The 24,875-nt window shown below is 45.3% G+C and overlaps 1 protein-coding gene across 1 annotated transcript in view; it reads right to left on the bottom strand.

Moving 5' to 3' along the window:
* Positions 1-20,926, bottom strand: part of CHADL (chondroadherin like) — a 47,038-nt gene extending 26,112 nt beyond the window's left edge. Inside the window, exons 1-2 of the mRNA XM_083156629.1 lie at positions 20,812-20,926; positions 8,794-8,954 (exon numbers count right to left, since the gene is read on the bottom strand). Coding sequence (XP_083012755.1) covers positions 8,794-8,943 — 150 coding nt within the window. The 5' untranslated portion in view covers positions 8,944-8,954; positions 20,812-20,926. The remainder of the gene's footprint in view (positions 1-8,793; positions 8,955-20,811) is intronic.
* Between the last annotated feature and the right edge of the window lie 3,949 nt (positions 20,927-24,875).

Below are 24,875 nucleotides of genomic sequence, written 5' to 3'. Positions count from 1 at the left end.
TGCGAGGGGATGTGTAAGGTAGCATATCCCCTTGCATGCGGATGCGAGAAATCATTCGATGGTCGCTCACCATTAATAGATTGCTGCAGCCTTCGATCTGAATAGTAAATCTATACTTACCTTTCAGATGGCCACTGATCTCCAAATTTGGAGCGGGCGCTGATGTCATGTGTCATCAGCCACCCACCCCAAGCAGGAATCGCTATGCCTGCATTAGCAGGGGAATGCCCGGCGTTTTTATGGGGATGCCCATAAACGCTGGGTGTTCCCCTGCTGCTGCCCCCTGTGCCCACCCTCTTTCCTCCCCTTTCTGATGGAATGGTTTGGGGAGTGTGAAACTCACTAAAGCCGTTCCCTCCTGGGATTTGCGCATGCGCAAATTCACGCATGCACAAACCCCGATCATCGGGGGGAGGACAATTTGGCCCATAACGAATGGGTCTGAATCGGCCCCTATATGCGTACTGTAGAATAAGATGACATCTAGAATGTCAATGCAACTGGCTATGGGCCAGATGCACTGAGCCTTAAAGGCAGAGCTTAAAGTGGTCATGCAGAGGTGGGGGAACTCATATTTCTGTGACACCTAGTTTTGCCATCCCCCTGCAAACTAGAATGCTTTTCTGTTAGAATTACTGTGCCGGGCCAATGTGGAGGGTAAAATGTTCGGCCTCACCATTAGAGGTGGTGTAACTCAGTTCCACCCCAATCCCCCTCACTTTAACCCCTGCTGAAAGGTAATAAAGTGGATAAATATAAAGTAGCAGCCAATCAGCTTCTAACTACCATGCCAAAGGCTGTGTTTGAAGAATGAGAGCTGTTAGTTTGTAGTTGATCACTCTCTAGCGTATCACTTTTCAAGGTTATTACATACAGTATGGCAACTAATGTGAAAACGATGATGTGCCAGCGGTATGGTATTTACAACTTGCAGTAGATTTACATTGCCTGTGAATATTGAAAGCCGCCATCTCAGGGCTTGCACACTTTGGTGCACACAAGATAAAATTCTCATTTGCATATTACCTGCAGTCAATGCAACGGCATCCAGCTCTGAATCAGGCTCTATATTTTATATTCAATCGGCAAAATGCAGCAGCATAAGACTGTGCTTTTGACTTTCATATTTTATCGATGAATTTCAACCTGTATTTTTAATATATGTAATATGTAAATCCTATTCTGTGTAGCAAAGCACTGTTATGAATAGTAGAACATATAAACACATCAATTATAGTCCAACTAAGAAAGGGTTACTACAGGTTAAATATCCCTTATCCAAAATGCTCGAGTACAGAAAAATTGTGGATCATTGATTATTCCGTATTTCAGAATATTTTATATGTTAATGATGTATCTTGAAGTATCTTGCATTTATGTTGTACAAACACATCAGACACATGAAATACACACAAATATATTTTATTTGTGAATAAAACAAGGTTTCAAAACATTGAAACAAAGTTTGTGTCCTATCTCAGGTACTGAATTTGAATGCTAAGCAATCATTTTCACATATTTAGAGCCAGTTACATACTGTATTATGTCCTCAGCAGTGCTGTTACAGATGTTCACAGTAATGCCAGTTACGTTACTTGTTTCCTAGCACGGCCACCACGTTTTCTATCGTGGTGGTCGTGTCGGAAAAAATTGTGTCGGTCGCGTCGGGTGCATACCAAACCGCACACGACGCGACCGACGCGATGTACCCGATTTCTCCATAGGCTTCAATGTTAAAATAATTTAACATTGAAGCCTATGGAGAAATCGGGTCCATCGTGTCCATAGGCTTCAATGTTAAATTTTTTTAACATTGAAACTGAGTCCATTTAACATAGTAAAAAATGGTAAAAGGGCCAATATGGGCCATTTCTCATTGGGTATGGCCCCGTCATGTGTGTAAAAAATAATGGCCCCCCATTGTGGCCGCCACCCCCACGATTGACGCAAACCCGAAGCGTGGCGAACGCAGCGAGCCCGCGAGGGGCGGCGGTGCGTGTCCTCCGACCTTTTCATTCCCCTACTATCCACGTCGGCGTGGAGTTAAGAATAGATTAGTGTGGCGAGCGCAGTGAGCCACCGAGCCTGAAGCGTGGCGAGCGGACGCTGATACCTTCACAGATCCCTGCGTCCCCTCGCGGGCTTCACAGGTATCAGCGACCCCTCGCGGGGCTCGCTGCGCTCGCCACACTAATCTATTCTCAACTCCACGCCGACGTGGATAGTAGGGGAATGGCCCCCCATTGTGGCCGCCACCCCCACGATTGACGCGAACCCGAAGCGTGGCGAGCGCAGCAAGTCCGCGAGGGGCGGCGGTGCGCGTCCTCCGACCTTTTCATTCCCCTACTATCCACGTCGGCGTGGAGTTGAGAATAGATTAGTGTGGCGAGCGGACGCTGATACCTTCACAGATCCCTGCGTCCCCTCGCGGGCTTCACAGGTATCAACGTCCCCTCGCGGGGCGCGCTGCGCTCGCCACGCTTCGGGCGCGGTGGCTCGCTGCGCTCGCCACACTAATCTATTCTCAACTCCACACCGACGTGGATAGTAGGGGAATAAAAAGGTCGGAGGACGCGCACCGCCGCCCCTCGCGGGCTCGCTGCGCTCGCCACGCTTCGGGTTCGCGTTAATCGTGGGGGTGGCGGCCACAATGGGGGGCCATTATTTTTTACACACATGACGGGGCCATAGCCAATGAGAAATGGCCCTTATTCGGCCTTTTCCCATTTTTTACTATGTTAAATGGACTCAGTTTCAATGTTAAAATAATTTAACATTGAAGCCTATGGACAAATCGGGTCCATCGCATAGGCTTCAATGTTAAATATTTTAACACTGAAGCCTATGGGGAAATCGTGGGCATCGCGTCGCATCGTGTGCCTTAAAGTTAAGGCACACGATGCCCGCGATTGTGGCCGTGATAAGAAACAAGTACCCCAGTTACATATCATGTCCTCAGCAGTGCTGTTATAGATGTCCCCAGTAGTGGTTTTAGCAAGAATCGTTTTTTTTCACTTCCTGGAATGTATGGTTTTCGGAATACTTTGGATAAGGGATATTTGGATAAGGGATACTCAACCTGTACAGTCAAACTGCAATGATTATAACAGTAACATATCATACACAGATTTTTAAGCGGTATCCGGACTGATCACAGACTGACTAATGATCGACAGTCGACAGGGTCAAAAGGTCGACATGAAAAGGATAGACATGCATTTTTTTACAAAATTTTCAGCCAACATGTGCCGACAGGCGGTATTTCATGCTATACCATCCACTAGGGCATGGAGGGAGAATAAAATAGTGTGCCGAGCCCGAAGCATTGCGAGCGCAGCGAGCTATGCGAGGGGACGTGGTACACTTAGACACTGTCCATGTCGACCTATGTCGACATAGACACCCTAAAAACATTAAAAACTCATGTTGACCTTTTTTTCATGTCAGCCTTTTGACCATGTCGACCCTTTTCATGTCGACCCTTTAACCATGTCGACCTTTTGCATGTCGACCTTTGGACCCTGTCGACCTTGTGACTGTCAACCATTAGTGGTCGACCATATGACTGTCTATCATGAGTCAGTGTATGTTTTATACCATAACCATTATAAGCACCCATGTGCTTGATACTTTCACTATGGTACCACTATAACCGTGGGGCACATTTCTTAGACCGGCAATGGTACTAGATCCCTCACAAAATGTGCCCCTCTTCAGAAAAAAACTGCGCTGTGTGCTCTAGGTTGCCTACTCTTCTGGAAGGTATGGAAGTTTCCTGTACCCCCAGAAAAGTAGGAAGATTTCCTGCATCCCGTCTGCTTTGTAAAGAAGTGGGCAGGATGGGGAGATCATTTGTGGAATATCAAGTCCACAGGGAGGGATGCTAATTGCGCATATCCACAGTTTACTGTAATGTGGGTGGGGCCTATTGATGTGAAGATTCTCTGGGAAAATAACAAAGTTGGCAAGTATGGCAGCAGGGTTCTTCTGGTTAGCAGTGCATGTGGGGTAATCAGGGATTAAAGTGGTCATGCATAAGTGGGATAACTAATTTCTCTATGCCACCTAATTACCCCCCCCCCCCCCATTAGGCAGAACCAGAGCAAGTGGTAGGGTTTTTGGTACCACCCTGCAAACTAGAACGCTTTTCTGTGAGTAGTATTACTGTGCAGGGTTAATGTGGAGGTTAAACTGTTCCACCTCACAATTAGAGGTGGGGGGACTAAGTTTCATCCCATTTCCCCTCACTTTAACCCCTGGGGTAATAATTCTATTTTACAAAAATAGGTAAAATACTAAGAGGGAAATGGGTTAAGATGGGATGTGTCCCATAGCAACATCAGATTCTATTATCTATTATCAAAGTGATAAATAAGAAGTAGAATCTAATTGGTTGCTACCCTGTATGTTTTATACTGGCACGCTACAGTTCTCTCTCATCCAGGGCATGCTGACACTTAGAGGACCACAAGTGTCAGCATGTGCTGGTATCCAGGGTCTGTTGAGACTTGCAGTGCACCTGTAAAATAATAATAAAAATAATAATATAAAAATAATCACAGTACATACTGAAATTCATATTATTGGAAAAACACCCCTCCAAACACTTGATAGTTTGTGTACATTTCTGATGGTTTCAGATCCAACCTTGCACTGGACTTCTATCATACTTGCCTACCTGACCCTCTGGGGAGAAACTGCTCTGCTCCTGGACTTCCTGGTAATGTAGGATTGCCTGCACCTGTGGTGAAACACCATTATTGTCAATTAACTAGCTCCCCACAGGTGATGGAAATCATACATTACCAGGGAAGTCCAGGAACAGATCATTTTCTCCCTCATGGAGAGGGTCAGGTAGGCAATTATGACTTGTATTGCACATGTGCAGATCTCTATCCGCAGCGCCTCCTCTGTTTGAGGGTCACAAAAGAGTGACAGCTGCCAGCATTCCAGAAAATGGGTGGATTTTCCCCAGTGGTGCAAGTAGAGATTTTTTATTTTGTGTCTAAAAAATGGGCGTGTCCATATATCGTATGGGTTTGTGGTCACATCAAACTAGGGGAGTGGCTACAAAGCAATAGGGGCGTGTCCACAATATGCCACACACCGTAATGCCCATCACACGTTATACCGCACACCATAAGGCCATTTACATATTATATCATACACTGTGCCATTACACATTATGCCACACACCGTAATGCTCATAACACATTACACCACACATGCTGTAATGTCTATTACATATTATACCACACACCACACATTATGCCACACACTGTAATCCCAATACACATTATGTTACACACAAGAATGTCCATTACACATTATGCCACACACCCTAATGTCCATTACACATTATGCCACACACCATAATGCCCAATACATATTAGGCCTCGCAATAAGGCTTCTAATTATTCACTGCTAGGGGTTTCATGGCAAAAGATGCAGGAAAATGCTGGGTGCGCCCAGGAAAATGCTGGGCATCCCCATGCGGACGGGTACCTGGCTTCTGTGGACGGGCGGCTAGCGTAACCGGATGTCTGTTACCCGCTCAGTTCTCGACTGACTTAGATTTGCAAGTACTACAGAAATCTTTTGATGGTCAGCGACCATCAAATGATTTCCGGCCTGCACTCTAACCTGTGAATGGATGTTTATGCAAAACATCCATTTGCAGTGTGGCGGATACATTTGCTGTGTGATGGGGCAGCGTTCACTCTCCTGTTGGGCGGCATTACAAGGCTCGCTAAGTAGTGAACTAATGCTGCATAGCAAGCAAACCAGAATGACCTCCGTGATGTGATGACCTTCTGTAACTTGCTAGGGTCCTGTAAGTATTTTTATTGTCTGATTGGGTCCCAGAGCAAAATAGTTTGAGGACCGATGCCCAATACATAAATAAATAAATCTAAAACCCTCACGCTGCAACGAACAATCTGTCTTAGCAGAAATTGCAACAGAGCAGTCTCCTTTGTATTTATGGTACTGTCCAAGACAAAACCCATAATAAAACATGCACTGCATTGTAGTTTCTGTTGTATTTATTTATTTACAATTTTTTATATATTGCAGCAGATTCCGTTGCGCTTTACAATTGTGGACAGTGATAAAACAAACTGGGTAACAACAGACAGACTAGGAGGTTGGAGGGCCCTGCTGAAAGCTTACAATCTATAGGGATATAGGAGGGAAACACAAGGACAGGCGAGAGTAGTAGCATACAGGGGCAAACGCAGGATTTTCAGAAGGGGGTTTCCAGAGAGGGACGGAGCAAAGCACGGAGATGGACACTTAGGTGACGCAGTATATGCCAGGTCAGTTAAAGTATTATAGATAGACCAAATGTATATAAATAATATTAATAATAATAATAATAATAAATAATAAAAAAAAAACTATATATATATATATATATATATATATATATTAGAGATGAGCGGGTCCGGGATCCGACATCCGAATATCGCGATCCGAGTCTGGATCCGAGCCGGCTCGGGAGTTCCCGCCTAAATTCCGGACCGAAAACGAGGCAAAACTTCATCATCGCGCTGTCGGATTCTCGCAGGATCTGGATTCTATATAAGACGCACGTGCGCCCCGCCATCTTTACTCCAGCATAGGAGAGGGAAGAGGGTGGTTGTGCTCTGTGTGCTGTAATAATATATTATTTTGCTGCTGCTCACTCGATTGCAGGGGCTGCTGTACACAAGTCCAATGTACAGGGGCTGCAGTGGCCAGTGTACAAGGGGCTATACAGGGGCTGTGTTCAGTGTGACAGGGTTTGTGTCCAGTGTGACAGGGCCTGTGTACAGTGTGACAGGGTCTGTGTCTAGTGTACAGGGTTTGTGTCCAGTGTACAGGGGTTGTGTCCAGTGTACTGGGGCTGTGTCCAGTGTACCGGAGCTGTGTCCAGTGTACAGGGTTGTGTCCAGTGTACAGGAGCTGTGTCCAGTGTCCAGGGGCTGTGTACAGGGGTTGTGTCCAGTGTGACAGGGCCTGTGTCCAGTGTGACAGGGGCTGTGTCCAGTGTACAGGGGCTGTGCCCAGGGGCTGTGTCCAGTGTACAGGGGCTGTGTCCAGTGTACAGGGGCTGTGTACAGGGGTTGTGTCCAGTGTACATAGACCCAGATGGCTTCCCGGTCACCCCGGTTGATAATGTCACCGGGGGCGCCAAAGCAGTGGAGCTCCGTGCACTCTGGGTATTCGCTGCTGGCAGGCGGTCCCAGGAGCTTCTACACACACCCGGCAGCTTCCCGGCCTTGCCTGTCGATTACATTACCGGGGGCTGCTGAGGCAGTGGAGCTCAGTGCACTTGTGTATGCGCACTGTCGCAGATGACAGTGCGTGCTGCAAAAATCATCCCACAAGGCGATCGGCCCTTCTGGCATTTGCCAGAAGTGCCAGATGGCCAGTCCGGCCCTGGCGATTGGTTTGCCATGATTAGCATGCCCATTTACAATCATGTTTGAATAGTGGTTTCCTGGACTACCCAGGAATAACAGAAACCAAGCTACAAAGGAAGATGTAAACAATGCAGAGAAAGTATGCTCTGAATATCAATTATTCCACAAACCAAAGCTGTGGTCAAGCAGGATGGACAGAATAAATCCAACACGGCTGGAGACTGGACCAAGGAGCACCTCCAAACAAGATCAGGGTTCAGTAGCACAGCACAGAGCCAGAGACCATTCACACTGCAAAACTAAGCAGGATAAAGTATATCCATCAGGGAGGGACTATGCTGCCTTAAATCAGAGACAGGGTATAGTATACAGCCCAAGGCCAGATTAAGGGCCTAATGGGTCTGGAGCTGGAAATGTTCAAGGGCCTATTATGAGAAGATGAGGAGGTGAGGCCAATGCCATGTAGAACCATACCCTATATATCCTAATGTCACCCTAAATACATAAAAGTAAACAAATTGCCTAAATGTGTAAAATAGTAATGAATTTTAACCAGTTTATTTAATTGAATATGGCTTATGCAGTTTCAATGGTGCAATGGTGTTACATGCACCTCCATTGGCAATGCCACCCCCACAATCAACGCCAACCGAAGCATCCTCCGACCTTTTCAGACCCCCACTATCCACGTCGGCGTGAAGTTGATTCTAGATAGTGTAGCGAACGCAGCGAGCCGCCAAACCGAAGCGTGGCAAGCGCAGTGAGCCCCGCGAGGGGACACGGATTACTTGACATGTATTGCGCATCCCCTCACGGGGCTCGCCACGCTTCGGGCACGTATTCCACGTCCCCTCGCGGGGCTCGCTGCGCTTGCCAGGCTTCGGGCTCGGTGGCTCGCTGCGCTTGCCGCACAATCTAAAATCAACTCCATGGCCCACGTGGATAGTGGGGGTATGAAAAGGTCGGAGGGCGCATACCGCGGCCCCTCGCGGGCTCGCTACGCTCGCCACGCGTTGATCCTGCGGGTAACCTTGACTATGGGGGCCATTTAACATTGTAAGGACCCATCAGGGTGCTTGTACAATCAAAAATCGGATACAATCGCATCGTATGCCATTGTATGGCATACGATGCAATGCGATATTTTATTGTACAATATCACGTCGCATCGCATCGTATACCTTATTTAGTGTTATGATATACAATGCGATGGGCGCCGTGCTAGGAAACAAGTACCCAGTACTCTACTAAGCTCCAATGGTGTACTTTGAGTTTAAAAGTAGAAAACATTTTATTTCCCAAACAATATTTTGATAAGCGATAGAGCATAGTGATGTAGATTTTATTTGAAAATGGACAACCAATAATGTACAATATTTTTACTGACCTGTGGGATGGTGGGAGGAATGTTGGTCAAGTTTTTTTTGGCACATGTCACAAAAGTCCTGATATTGTCACAGACACACACTTGAGGGCAGCGATCAGAAAGTGTGGGAAATGCAAAGGACAGGACAAGTAAACAGTGAAGAAACATCATCTCAAGAGAACCTAGGGTGAAAACAGATGCTATTATGAGACACAAATGTTGGTGATTGGAATAATGAAATTAATTGCAAAAAGGGTTCATTCCATGGTACACATAAGAAGTACATTTCTTCTGCAGATACAGTTCCTTTGGATCATCTGCTGATCAGAGGTGGCGCCATGGCTCCGAAGCATGTCCCACTGAATTTGGCAAAAGTGGTCATGGCTAGCATGGGCGGCTAATTTTAAATATAAATTACTCAGAAAGGGTTTACAGTTGCATGGACTTTGATCAAACTAAGGTGACTACTACTGAAAATTATAGAAAATGAACCAGCAGCTTCAAACAGCTCTGAACCAGCCACTCTGTATGGATCTCATTTGCAAATATGCCGGCAGCAGCTTTGAAAATGCGATCCATAGCAGTGAAAATGCAGTAAGAAGTACAGTAGGAGGCTGCATTTGTGATCGCAGAGGCATGACTGGAGTCACAGTCTGGGATCAACATCGTGAGTCTTGAGTCAGAAATCCCGTGTAGCCATGAAATCAGTCTAATTTACTTTCATTGGTGATAAAGCATAGTGATCCCTCTGGCTACATGGTTTTTTAAATAACCTTTCTCTTGACCTGTAAACCTGGGTACACAATGTCACATTAGTCAAGATTTTTAAATATTACAATATTGTTAACGATATTCTTTTGCATATCGTCTAGTGCAGTGGTAGCCAACCCTAGCCCTCGAGAGCTACTAACAGTTCACATTTTCCAGACAACCTAGCTGCTGCACAGCTGTACTCATTAATCACTGACACATTTTAAAAGATACACAGATGGAGCTAATTAGCTCACTTGTGATTCTGTGAGGAGACCTGTAAAACATGCACTGTTGGTAGCTCTCGAGGACTAGGGTTGGCTACCCCAGGTCTAGTGAGTATGCACTATATCTCTGACGATGCCTAATCCCGCTGGTCGTTCACAACCCCCTTTACCATTTGTACAAGCAGTAGAATCCTGACTATATTGTCAATAACAGCTATATTCCTGGATGTGGCCAGGGAGCTCTAGGGAGTTCAAGGAAACTCTTTAATGATATCCTTCATGGAGCATATTGTCTATTGGCAAACTACACGAACAAGCCCTGACAGGTATCAGCAGGGCTGCCATAAGGGGGGGTATGCCTCGCCAAAACAGAAAGGGGGCCCATGACTAGAGTCTATCAAATATAGGCCCTAATTCAGATATGATCGCAGTACAAATTTGTTCTCAAAATGGGCAAAACCATGTGCACTGCAGGTGGGGCAGATGTAACATATTCAGGCCCTTATTCTGATCGGTGCGGATATTCCCGCATTCTTACGGAGCGGTCCGCACGCCACGGTGTTTTGCCGCATGCGGCCATCGTCCGTAGAAACGCCCACGTGTCCTCCGCATTCGGACGGACTCACTCTTTAAGAACAGGGCGTGTTTACGGACGACATACAAACCATGCGTGTGCGGGAGAAACACTCCGATTCTGCACGGTATTACAGAGTATTACAGAGTATGCTCGGAAATACCGCATCCGAACGGGAGCCAAGCGGTGCTACCGCCCGTAAGCGGAGTATTTACGCCAAACAACCCACTATGAAGTATCTTCTGCAATACATCACATGACCCACTTATTCAATTACCTATCCTCATAAAAAACAGCTTATTTGGAATTGGAATCAATTAGATGCCAATATATCCTTACAAGCATGCCTAACACATGCATTGCACACATTAACCCTTACAGCAATGTAAGTGCAATGGTTTGTATTACACCCTGTGTATAAGATTATAAACAATCTACACATATACTGTTTCAAGTGCAAATAAAACCAACAACTGTGAACTTGCATAAAGAATTTATTTCAAAACACCATTAACATAGAAAAAAAAAAATATTAAATAATAAATTAAAGCAGCAGATCGCGGATGTCCTGCAGGTCTGCTAGAAGGAGCCTCAAATGGTGCTCCGCTCGCAGGACGGCCCCACGCACCCCCTCATCTGCCGGTGTGGTGTCATCTGTGGGCATGTCAAAGGGGCAAAAATTAGTCATGTTATTCATGCATACATTTCACATACTGCGACATAAATTGCACAAATGCTAGGTGACATGTGTGTATATATATATATATATATATATATATATCTATCTATGTAGAGAGATAGAGACACACATAGATAAATAGATATGACACATACATATATACATACATGCAAACTTATTTACTACATACTGTCTTTTTTGGCCTCTACCCTTTACTCTGCAGAAGACATAACAGTCATATTGTTTCTTCTCAGTCACAACCCACCCATGACTAACCAATGACAAGCATGTCATGGCCTCCGTCAATAAGAACTTGTCACAATCTGCTCAGTCTAAGTTCAGTGATGGTTCGTGGCATGGGAGTTATGCAAATGTCAGGAATGCACAGTACACATCCTCAAAATCATAATTCTGTCTAAACCAACCTACAATTCTGTGAGGGCAAAAAAACAATCTGAACTACAGGGGGTGTTTAGGTAGAGGAGGCTCCTGGGACACTGGCAACTTCTGACTCCATTCCAAGGTAGGCTGGCCCCTACTCCATTTATAGCATACATCCTAGAGTTTATAAATAACATTCACCAACAATATAGATTCCACTATTTGATGGGTCATAATCTACGCTTGCAGCAGGTGATTTTAATCCACAAATGATCCACTCATCCCTTTACTCCTGGATCCTGTTTAACTACAACGGTTATGTGGCAGTCAAAATGGACCTCCAACCCATCCCACAAACCTGTGTAATTGAGAGGTGTCCTGGATGAAAGGGATGCCTTGGACACCCCATCTAACCCGTACCTGTATCTGTAGCTACCCACTTTGGGGTCTATATGAATAGTATGGGCCCAAAAATTTTTATCACCAGTGCTACATAACAAATACCAGTACAACTACTTCATGAATGATGCATTATGTTAACATACCGATCTGCTGGGACTCCGGGGCCTGGCACGCCTCCTCCCCCTCGTCATCAGAATCGTCCGGGGCAACCGTGGCCTCCTCAGCCCCCTCCTCCGCCAGCTCCTCTGCCACAAGAACCTCCTCCTCCAACTCCTCCACCTCCTCCTCCACCTCCTCCTCCTCCTCCTCCTCCTCCTCCACCACCACCACCTCCTCCTCCACCTCCTCCTCCTCCTCCTCCTCCACCACCACCACCTCCTCCTCCACCTCCTCCTCCGCCACCAACACCTCCTCCTCCGCCACCAACTCCGCTTCCACATCCTCCTCCACCACCTCCTCACGCACCTCCTCCTCCTCCACCACCTCCTCCACCATCTCCTCCAACATTTGCTCCTCCTCCACTTCCTCCTCCTCCACCCTTGCCGCCACCTCCTCCTCCGGGTCTTGGGCCTCCTCCTGGGCCAGGTCTGCCTCCGCCTCTTCACGGGCCTGTCGGGCTCGGGCTCGTGCTGTGTGGTAGAAAAAAACATCATGGTCAATGTCGGGTCATTGGTGCACATGTATTAATCCATAACAAGACATACATGGAAGGGTGATAATGATGGCAAACGATGCAGGAAAGTAGCTCCTTACTGTTAATGGACTCCAAATTGTGTCATTTAAATTATTATGTGATTGTTAGTAATATGTTCACACATTACAACCCAGGCATTTATCAATGTGTAACACATATTAGATCTGGCACATTGTATGCATCAGAATCCTCAATGCTATGGCATTACATATAAAAGCCACATGACTGCATGTTAACCAGGAAGAAGCACACATAACAGTCTATGGACTTTTAAACCCATGGACACCCACTTATCATGAGACACATTTTATTGTTTCTAGATGCTATGTTGTAAGTGCGAAATTTCATAGCTAAAATACTCACACTCAGCAATTTCGCCCCTGATTTGCTGGAGCAGCTGGGGCTGGCGCCTGCGGAGGTCCGACCACCGCCTCTCCAGCTGCCCGAGGGACCTCCGCACCCGAGTGCGGGCGTAAATACGGCGCCCTGCCGCAGCATACGCCCTCCGCTTATGGCGGTTTGTGATGAAGGGCCCCGCACGGCCCAGCCTTGTCTCCATGACGGAGACAAGAACCCTCAGCTCCGCATGTGTGAAGGGTTCTGCCCTTCGTGTCTCCGCCATGTTGACAATGGCATCTATCAACCAATCAGGTGGTGGCATTGGTTGATCACAGTTATTTGTGTTAATAACTTTATTGTTCATCTTTACATGAACAGCGTCTCTGCGCCAACACAAATGGTGACAAATTCGCATGCCTTCAAAACAGTAGTGTTGATGTATGGCAATGAACAAATCTGATATATATAAAACACAGTGTGTATGCACTTAGCAAATCCAATGACGCCTCGCTCCGCCAAGCAACGCGTGCTATAGCTTAGCAACGCATAGCTGTAGTTAGCATTACTTACTCTATGCATCTATGTGTATGCGTACATTTATGTGTAAAAGACACATACACACACTTGCAGGTATCCTGAGACCAGCATTATACACCAGCCCTGCCTGCCTGCCTGCCTGCCTGCCTGCCTGCCTGCCTGCCTGGCTGCCTGGCTGCCTGCTCCTTGAAATGTTGAAACATGTGAATAAATTCAAATATCATATATATAGATATATAGATATATATATATATATATATATATATATATCTGCAAACAAATCAGACATCAACACATGAAAAAATCCCCAACACATTACAGAATAAATCAATGTACTCACCAGTCATCAGGGATAGTATCAACTACAATAATGAAGATATAACAAACACATAAGATCCCTTGAACAAGGTATAATAATTCGCACCTATATTTAACTTCCCCCAAAACTAAGCACATATGATAAATATCTCCTATTTCTTTGCCATTAGGAGGGCAGGCTGGCTAATTTTCGTGTTGTAACACTGACAACTAACACACTGTACTTATTTGAAGGGGTGATTTTTACAATAATTGGTGTGTTCTGTCAACTCGATAACATGTACCTGAAGTATCTTTGCGCCACAGAGTCCCGCAGCTGGTATCCCCTCCGGCATTCAGGGGCGCGGGATGGGCGCATGGGCGGATCTTGCGGCTCAGATGGTACCTCCCACTCATCAAAGGGTATCTCACGCCGCACAGCAATGTTGTGGAAACATATACACAGGCCCACGATCCTCGACACCATTTCAGGCGCATATTGTAAGTCACCACCAGTGCGGTGGAGCACTCTAAATCGACCTTTTAAAAGGCCAATTGAGCGCTCCACCACTTGCCTGGTGGCAACATGCGCCCGATTGAATGCCTCCTGTGGGCCCGGTGCTGGGTAGCTGTACGGCGTAAGTAGCCAGGGCGTACATGGGTAACCGGAGTCACCCAGAACCCACGCATCACGGCCTTTCAGCTCTTGTAGTCTTTGCCATATCCCGGTTTGTCAGATGACATGAGAGTCATGGGCACTTCCGGGAAACTTCGAGTTGAAGGCGAGAATCTCCATGGATGGGCCACATACCACCATCACGTTCAGTGAGTGGAACAATTTGCGGTTCCTATATATCTTCTCACTTCGAGATGGAGGCACAAATGGTACATGGGTGCCATCCACAGCCCCTATCACATTAGGGAAGCCAGCAATTTGATGGAAGGCCTGCTGGCTTCTGCGCAGGGTCTCGGTGGCAAATGTCATGGCCATGAAGTGCCCCTTGCGCCTGAACATGGCCGACGTCACACGCCTCAGGATTCGGCAGAAGGCCGGCTGAGATATTCCAGCAAGTACTGCCACTACTTGTTGGAATGATCCTGAGGCGCAGAAATGCAACACCGCCAGCAGCTGTGTGTGAGGCGGAATTGCTGTCGTGATCCCGTGTAGAGGTTCCAGATCGCTCTGAATTAAGGTGAGCAGATCCAGAATTACATGTGGCGGTAACCGGTACCTAGTAAGTACCTCATCATCGGGCATAGCAAACAGAGTCACCCGTGTGCGATAGATTCTAGCACGTCCTGGCCTCCTTGGGCGACGAGTGGGGAGAGCCGCAAGTGCCCTTAGCCTCCTCTCCATGTAGCGCATCATTGCTTCAGCAACCTATAAAGAAATGAACATAAATACTGATGCACCTATGCACATAATGGCCATATCCCACTACAAATAGATTTGTAGCCTTCAATACGTACAATAGATGGCCGCCCCGTGAAATCCCGCAGATCCATTTGACTCTCTAATGATGACACAATAATATGAACTCAATACACACCGTCCAAAACACACAGATAAAGGTGTCAGCATTTTTTGCCAACATCATGTACTATGAGACATTTCATCTATTGCTGGGACATGTTGTCCTGCAATAGATGAACCCACACAGGTTTAAGACCTGTGAGTGAAATAGTGAACATGTGACATGTTGCAATAATGCTACACGCACTTTGCTGGCCCAACAATCTGTAGTCAGTGAGGCAATGGTGCATACATTCATACACTTACATTGTTAATGGATATCATATCTACAAGGAGCATGGAAGAGCTTACCTTAGACCCTGACAAGTCCAGATCTGGAGACAAATGATTCTAGCAGCAAGTCACTATTTATAGGGCTCTCACATGTGTGGTCTATAACAGTAGAGATGAGTATTGCATGACTTGTGGCCTGGATTATCTAAGGGATTGGGCTACTTTTAGCTTGCAAACAAACGCCACAATACCACAGTAGTCATGAATCAAATGTCATGTCATGCTAGCAAATAGCATGTGTATTGTGCAATAGTCACAGGTGTATCAGAAGATTCTATGCAATGTTAGCCTTGGTGCCCAGTATTTCATGTAGAACTTTCGCCAGGTTTTACACAATGGAATTTCCGCCACCGTATGCGGCGCGAAAAAACAGCGACGTACGCTCACGCACGGAACGCAGCTGCCGCTGATGTCCGCCAAACAGGCTACACAAACAGTATATAAAGGTGTATTAGAAGGTGACCATGTTGTTGCTAACATGTCTGGATCACAACCAGAGGTGGACCCAGATCTGCAGCAACTATTTGACCAGATGGACTCCAGCACCACCTATGTGCCACTGCACATGCGGCCAGTGGGTAATGAGGAGGCTGCTGGACCTTCTACAGCAGGGCAACCTGCACCTGACCATTCTACAGCAGGGCAACCTACACCTGGCCCTTCTGCAGCAGGCCAACCTGCAGCTGGCTCATATGCACCATCAGCAGAATTGATTGGAACACAACCGGGGACTTCACAAGGTAGTACCATGGCCAGCACTTCAAGTGCAGCGACACGTGACAGGGGGCGTGGCCAAGGACGTGGCAAGGGGAGAGCGAGGGCAACAGAGGAACCAACTACAAGAAATAAGGCATATGAAGCACAGGAGCTTGCCATCCTGGTTCCCCGAGCACGTGATTGGATTGAGTGTCCATCGGAGAAGCTGACACACACACGCAGATGGAAGATTTGGGAACAGATAACGGCAGAGATTAATGAAGTAGCGCCACAAGTTCGTGAGACGGACCATGTGAAGAAGAGGCAAGTTGTTTTGTCATACATGTGCCCAGTAATAGCCAAGTAATGATTGAATTGATGCTTAGATGGATTTTGCAAATGGCCCGTGAGGTTGTTACGATACACATACATTATTGCCATGTTATTTCGGTGAGAGTTAGAGTAGGGTGATTGTGAATGTGTATTGTAACGGTGGATATCATAGTTGCATATAATATTATCTTTTGGACATTAATCACATGTCGTAATATGTAGCACAGAGCAATGGCTGCAACAGCTAACATCTGGAGTGACATGTATTAATATGTCAACTTACATTGCAGGTGGCAGGACTTCAAAACCAACCTGAAGAGGAAGATGACCAAGCGGTGGGAACACAGCCAGACATCTGGGGCCGGGCCCATGCCATCAGGGCTAGAGCTCACCCCCCTGGAGTTGATGGCCGAGAGCTGTATATCAGTTGAGGAGATCAGGGGGGTGAGCACGATGGATAGCGAGGCCCCAGCTGAAGTGTTTGCGTCTTTGCTGGAAGGTAAATATTGGTCATGCCATAAACTTGTGCAAGTAATTATCTTAGAATGTCTCCTAATTGTGTTTATCTTTTTCCACAGACACCCCACCGCTTGGTGACGACTCTGCTCAGGAGGTGGAGGAGTCCGTGCCACCTGGCCCCAGCGGTAGGCCTGTGCAGCAGCAGCCATCGGCCCAAGCCGATTTGGCCGCCTTGGCCCAGATGCTTGGGGACATCAACCAGCAGGGAGACTTGGCATCAGAACGGATGCATAGGACCGAGGAGATCCTGGCGAGCTTGGTCAGCACCCAGCAGGCCATCGCTGCGAGCATGCAGGCCATGGCTCAGTCACATCAGGCCATGGCTGCAAGTGCTCAGGTGCTGGCCGAGCAAGCCACCCGCCAAAATGATCTCCTCCTCCACCATAATGAGCTTATGGTGGAGCTGGTTACCAGCAACAGGGTCCTAATGTCATCCGTTTCTGGTGCATTACCACCGGCAACACTCCCTGCTGGCAGGAGGGGTAGACCAGCCAACCCCTCAACATCATCTGCTCCACCTGCCCCAGCATCTGGCCGTCCCCGAAGAGCTGCTGCACAGGCCAAGGAGCCTACCAAGGCCAAACGTGGTCGCAAATGAACTTGTGGCTGCATTAATCTCCACCGTTATGTGTTCCCAAATCTTCCATTGTGCTGTGTGTGTCAGCTTCTTGTGTCCAATCACGTGCTGAGGGTAACCAGATGAGCCCTTGCTTCATATGTCCTTTTTGGTTCCCCTGTTGCCCTCTTTTGCCTGCCATTACTGTCAGCTGTACTTGAAGTGATGGCCATGGTACTATCTTGTGAAGTCCCCGGTTGTGTTCCAATCAATTCTGCTGATGGTGCATATGAGCCAGCTGCAGGTTGGCCTGCTGCAGAAGGGCCAGGTGTAGGTTGCCCTGCTGTAGAATGGTCAGGTGCAGGTTGCCCTGCTGTAGAAGGGCCAGCAGCATCCTCATTTCCCACTGGCTGCATGTGCAGTGGCACATAGGAGGTGCTGGAGTCCATCTGTGTGCAATTATATTTGTTTTGTATTATTATTTATTTTGCTACATTCCTGCCATGTTGTTTATTTTTTTGATTTTGTATTTTTTGGTCATTGCATCACAGTGGCATTGACTGTGACATGTATAGAAATAAATTTTTTTACTTTACCCAAAAATGTGTGGTTTCATGAGTACATGTCGAATACACATGTGTATTGCTAGTATTAATATTCTGTCATGTCCATTGTTAGCAGTTTTAAAGTGTCTGACAAGTACAGGATATGTGGGTGTTTAGTAAGGGTTCCTTGAAGCAGCAATGGTTTCAATTAAAGCACTGACAAGCGTCCTATTAGTGAGTAATGAGTAAAGGAGTAGATTCTATTGGGTTCAGGTGTTAATGCTTGTAGTCATTAGGCGTACGTTCGCCTCCCGCATGAACGAGTGGTGTCCGCAAAGCAATAGTACACTTGTGGACACCGCACATTTCTTCCCCTTTTGATCGCGTGCATTCGGAGTGGTATCCGAATGTACGCCCCCCAACATAAGTGTACTCCCCCGTGTCCGCCCATGTTTCCGCCCCGTTTTGCCCACTTTGAAACTACGCCCATGTGACATTCCGCATGACGCCCATAATACGCCCATATTTCCCGACTGATAGCGGTGAACAGTTTTGGACGGGATTTGGCCGAACTGGTACCGAGTCAAGGCGTGGCACATGCGCGTAGCGTTCTCCACGCATGCGCAGACGCCGTAAAGACGCGATCCGAAAGTATGCGGTAAAGTCCGCGTCAATCAGAATAAGGGCCTAAGAGAGAGTTAGATTTGTGTGAGTTATTTTGTTTCTGTGCAGGGTGAATACTGGCTGCATTATTTCTACACTGCAATTTAGATTTCAGTTTCAACACACCCCACACAAATTTAACTCTCTCCACATGTTACATCTGCCCCACCTGCAATGCACATGGTTTTGCCCAAATTTGTACTGCGATCAGATCTGAATAAGGGCCATAATTTTTCATAAACAAAGTTCACATTTCCCTTGAAGCGATATAGAGGTAGAGCAGTGTGGCTAGGGGGTTCGAGAAAGGGAAAGGGGGCCCTTCCTATTTTGTCAGTCCAAAGCCCCACAATTTCACATGGCAACCCTGACACATACCATTGTCTTTTTTTCAACAAGTACAGTAGATCTTACTAACTAGTATGGGGCTCATATATTTGGCTATAAGTTATTTTATGGCATGCCTCTCAGATGTGGCAGTACACGCATGTACAATGCCACCTTCACAATCTTCCTGAAATACTTTTTCAAAAGTATGCAAGTATAGAGTACCAGCTTAGCCTTCCTCTAGGTGCCACAGCCTACATGTCATCACCATAAGACAGGTAGCATCCTCAGCTGATGCATTCCTGTGTGACACTGCAAATACAGCTTTACCCTTGATTAAAAATGATCACTACAATGCAACTTAAACCTTATAATTCTGAGAATTTCAAACCATAGCGAGTATTCACTTTTCTTCATTCTTCATTTTTTCAGGCAAATGGGGTTTGCCCATTTCAATTGGAGGGCCGATCTTTCGCCTACGCAAACATTTGTAAGTGGCAAAAAACACCTGGATTGGCAAATTAGCAGCAATCCATGTGTTTTTGCCCTTTGCCTGAGAAACTGCAGCCGTTTTTGGTGCTTTTGAGGTGTTGTTCGCTTAAAAAACAGTGAAAAGGTATTAGCAAAGAATATCTTCAATATCCACATAATGGGCCGCAATTGAATAGTTGGGGGTCGATTAGTTATATTTTTTTGCCTTTGCAAAAAATGGAACTAATTGAATACCCTCATTAGCAGTGATATGAAAGAGGCTGGTGATAGTGTTGCAGAATGAATGGTGCAGGTAGATTGAGAAGCAAAAAGTAAAATAAATCTGAGAAGTACATAGCATATACTGCTGGCCCTATCAGACAAAAACCATCTGGGACTGATCAAGACCATTAACTAATCCACATCCATACTGTAGTACTTGTACTAGTTTATTTTCTTTTTAACTTTTTCAGTACTTGTCCTTTTTATAACTTGGACTTGCAATATGAGTTCTTTCATTTCAAACTTAGCTTGATATCCTGCTGTCTGCGCTGCTGCTTTTCTGCATGTATAAAAGACTTATTCAGCACAGTATTTTTCCACAACATGCAGAGGAAATGGGAAGGCTGAAAGAGGAGCTTGTAGTCTAGCTTCTCACAAATACACTGTACTTGTGTCTCCTCAGAGCAATGCAACTCACAAATGTTACATATGACACTTATTACTCACACATACATGCCCCCTGCACTTACTGTATTTAGTTTGCTATTTGCTCAAAATGAGAATAATTTAAAAAATAAAAAGTAATGAAAGCAAATAGAAACAAATTTGTGACTCTTGAAGAGAAATTAAATGGTCCGCGATCATATCCTCATATAAACTGATTATTAGCTGACACATGCATTTGTGTATATAGTATTGTCAAATGCCCATTTACAAAAACTTATTTAGTCATAATATTTACAGTTACATAAAAACGCTAGTACAAATTATACTTTTGTTAAATGAATAGATGACTTGTTATGTGACAATCTATATATATGTATATATATATATATATATATATATATATATATATATATATATACAGTGTATATATATATATATATATATATATATATATATATATATATATATATACATACAGTACATATCCATAGTAGAATTTCACATAGAATGTGTCATATTGAATTCAGTCATTGGTTCAACTTACAAAATGTGTATTAGTAAAATAGAATGACTTACTGTGAAACACCAGCCAGTTTAACAGGATTGTAGACTTTTAGCAGGCACATTTAGACTTATTTTGTAGCCCTTAAATCCTCCAGTGTTGTTTAGTTTAAACGTCAGTGAAGGAATGGTGGAGCAATACTGAAAGTGGTAGAGAGGAGGGGACTGTGATAGCTGCCACATACCTTCTAAATGCCTTAGTTCATTTACAAGCTGCAATTAGTAATAAGCTCAGGGAATTACTATCCAGATACTGCAAATGCAATATACTGTACACTGTTAGTCAGTTTGTTAGATTGTAAAAAGATGCATTTGTGATTTTAAAATTTTAGAACATTAAAGAGGGGAAGTTGCTATTAAATGGCATAAAAGTAGACATTTAACTTTGTGCCACACAGAAAAGCTTTAGCATTTATTTTTCATGTTCATCTTTTTCCTTTACTTTTATTTTTTTTTTTTTAAGTGCAAATAGGCTTTTTGCCTATGTATCAGAGCCGGCCCTAGCCTAAATGACGCCCTAGGCAAGATTTTGGCTGGTGCACCCTAGCACCGCCACTAGTTCCACCTCTGACCCTGCTCCCCTTTCCCAGCACCATCAACCCTCATCATAGCAGTCATCATTTTGGTGCTCCTACTCGCAATATTTTAAATAGAAACAGTGCACACATTTGGTGCGCAGCCCAAACAGGGGTGTGTTCTTGCTGGGAAGGGGCATGGCCACACAATTTTACCCCCAATTCAAATTATGCCACACAGTAGTGCAACTTTATTCACATTATATCATGTGATGGTGTCCCTTATTCACGTTACATCACACTGTAGTACCTTATATACATTACTCCTCACATTATTCACATTATACCCTTAGAAAAAAATCCTGAGAAAATATTGTATTTCAACCACCTCCATGGCCACACTGCAACCCAGCGCAAAGCAGTGTGTGCTGGGCAGAGGAGAAGAGCTGCAGCTGCTGCTGTCACTTAAGGGGAGGGGGCCTGGGGCCCCCACTGGGCCCTCCCATCAGACTTTGGCCTGGGTAATTTGTACCCCCTACCCCTTTCTCTCGGCACCCCTGATAATACCACACAGTAATGCCCCTTACACATGGCACATATTATTAATGTCCTTATAACCATAATGCCGCTTACACATTATGCCAACCTTTATTAACCCCTTCACGACATTTGACGTATATATACGTCATGGTCGGGAAGTACTTCCCGACACATGACGTATATATACGTCATGACTTCTAACTGTCACTGCGTCTAGAGACGCAGTGACAGTTAGGTGATGTCTGCTGTCCCTGACAGCAGACATCCCCCCTCGCCGCCCAGGGGGGGCAGGGGTGCCCCCCCCGGTCGGCGATCGCTGTGATTGGCTGTTCAAATCTGAACAGCCATTCACAGCGTTTCCTTAAGCAGCGTTTCCGTAAGCCGCTCGGTAACACAGGGATCGGTGGTGATCGGTGCTGTCAAGTACAGCACCGATCACCACCGATGTGCAGCCCCCCCCTCGCACCCGCCGGGCACTCACCCGGCAGCAGCAGCAGCTCCCCCGGCTCCCCCGGAGCGTCTGGAGCGCACGCAGCGCTGCCCTCCTCCCCCCTCCCCCCCCGCTGCAGCAGCAGCAGCATCAAGCTGCAGAAAAAGTTTAAAAATATATGCACTGAAAAAAAAAAAAAAATATATATATATATATATATATATATATATACACACACACATATATATATATATATATATATATATATATATATATATATGTGTGTGTGTATATATATGTATATATATATATACACACACATATATATATATATATATATATATATATATATATATATATGTGTGTGTGTGTGTGTGTGTGTGTGTGTATATACCGCACCGATTAGCACCGATCGCCAGCCCCCCCCCCTCCCACCCGGCAGCTCCCCTCCCTCCCACCCACCCGGCTGCCGCAGCGCCAGCACCCCTCCCACCCCCCGCCAGCCGCAGCGCCAGCCCCCCTCCCAAAGCTGGTGACTAAAATGGGGTCACTTGTGGGGGGGTTCCACTGTATTGGTGCTTCGGGGGTCTTGCTAATGCGACATAGCACCCACCATTCATTCCACCACCAAAAATCACTCCTTCCCTTCTGAGTCCTGCCATGCACCCAACTGGTATTTTTTGGTCACACGTGAGGCATTGCCGTACTCGGGAGAAATTGGGGCACAGATTTTGGGGTGCTTTGTCTCCTTCATTCCTTGTGAAAATAAAAAAATTTGAGCCAGAACTGCATTTTTCTGTAAAAAATTACATTTTTTTACACAAAAATGCAGATCTGGCTCAAAATTTTTCATTTTCACAAGGAATGAAGGAGACAAAGCACCCCAAAATCTGTGCCCCAATTTCTCCCGAGTACGGCAATGCCTCACGTGTGACCAAAAAATACCAGTTGGGTGCATGGCAGGACTCAGAAGGGAAGGAGTGATTTTTGGATTTTGCAGCACAGATTCTGGTTGAATGACCCCCGAAACACCCATACAGTGGAACCCCCCCACAAGTGACCCCATTTTGCAAACTACACCCTTCAGGGAATTCATCAAGGGGTATAGTGTACATTTCAAACCCCCCGGGGTTTCACCAATTTTGATACAACTGAGCTGTGAAAATGAAAAATTAATTTTTTTTCATTTTCACTGCCCAGTTGTACCACAATTGGTGAAACCCCTGGGGGTTTGAAATGTACACTATACCCCTAGATGAATTCCCTGAAGGGTGTAGTTTGCAAAATGGGGTCACTTGTGGGGGGTACCTAACTTTTAGCATCTTATGGTGCCTAGAAACCTACATTGTGCCTAAAAAATAATCTCATAAAAAGGAGGCTCCAAAATCAAGTAGGTGCTCCTTCTATTATGAAGCCTGTGGTTTGGTCACCGTGCACACTAGGGCCACATATAGGATATTTATGAAAACCAAAGAATTGGGGGAATCAATTTTTAGTCACATTTCTACTGTGTTCCTTAGAAAAATGTATTAAAATTGCAAATCTGCAAAAAAAATGAAATTTTGAAATTTCACCTACACTTTGTTTTAATTCCTGTGAAACACCTAAAGGGTTAACAAACTTCCAAAATGCTGTTTTGAATACTGTGAGGGGTGCAGTTTTTGAAATGGCATAATTTATGGGGGTGTCTCACATACAAGTCACTCAAAGTCACATCATAACTGACCTGGTCCCTAAAAAAATCAGAGTTTGAAATTTTCTTGAAAATTTGAGAATTTGCTATTCATATTTGAAGCCTCCTAGTGTCCAAAAAAATGAAAAGGAGGTTGAAATAATGATGGCAACATAAAGTAGACATATGGTCTTTGTTAGTTATTAACTATTTTGAGTGGTATGTTTATTTGTCTCACAAGCAGAAAATGTGACATTTTGCAAATCGCAAAATTTTCCATTTTTTCACGACATTTTGGTATTTTTCACAAAAAAACACAGACTGTATCGACGAAAATTTACCACTAACTTGAAGTACAATGTGTCACGAGAAAACAATCTCAAAATCACTGGGATAAGTAAAAGCAAAAAAAAGTTATCCCCACTTAAGTGATACATGCCAGATTTGAAAAAAAGGGCTCTGTCAGGAAGGCAAAAACTGGCTCTGTCATGAAGGGGTTAATGCCCTTCATACACATAATGACACACATAATGCCCCTTACACATATGTTGCACATTATTAATGCCCTTATACACATGACACACATAATGCCCATTACACATATGTTGCACATTAATAATGCCCTTATACACATGACACACATAATGCCTGTTACATATATGTCGCACATTATTAATGCATTAATACATGACACACATATTGCCCCTTACACATATGCCGAACACTATTGCACAACCAACCCACCCGCAGACAGCACTCGCACAGCCGCTAACACTGTGACCTCTGCCTCTGCTTGGATACAGATGTTTCCTCATACATCTTGACTCAATAGGCCATGCAGCTCCTGGCCAGTTCTGCTAACGTTGGGTGCCTTTTTTTCAAAAAATTTGTCTTACTTGCATTGTTATGACCAGTACACACA

This window comes from Crinia signifera, chromosome 8 (genome assembly GCF_055691185.1).
Source record: "Crinia signifera chromosome 8, ASM5569118v1, whole genome shotgun sequence".
Lineage (NCBI taxonomy): Eukaryota > Metazoa > Chordata > Amphibia > Anura > Myobatrachidae > Crinia > Crinia signifera.
This window is presented reverse-complemented; position numbering and strand designations above follow the sequence as displayed.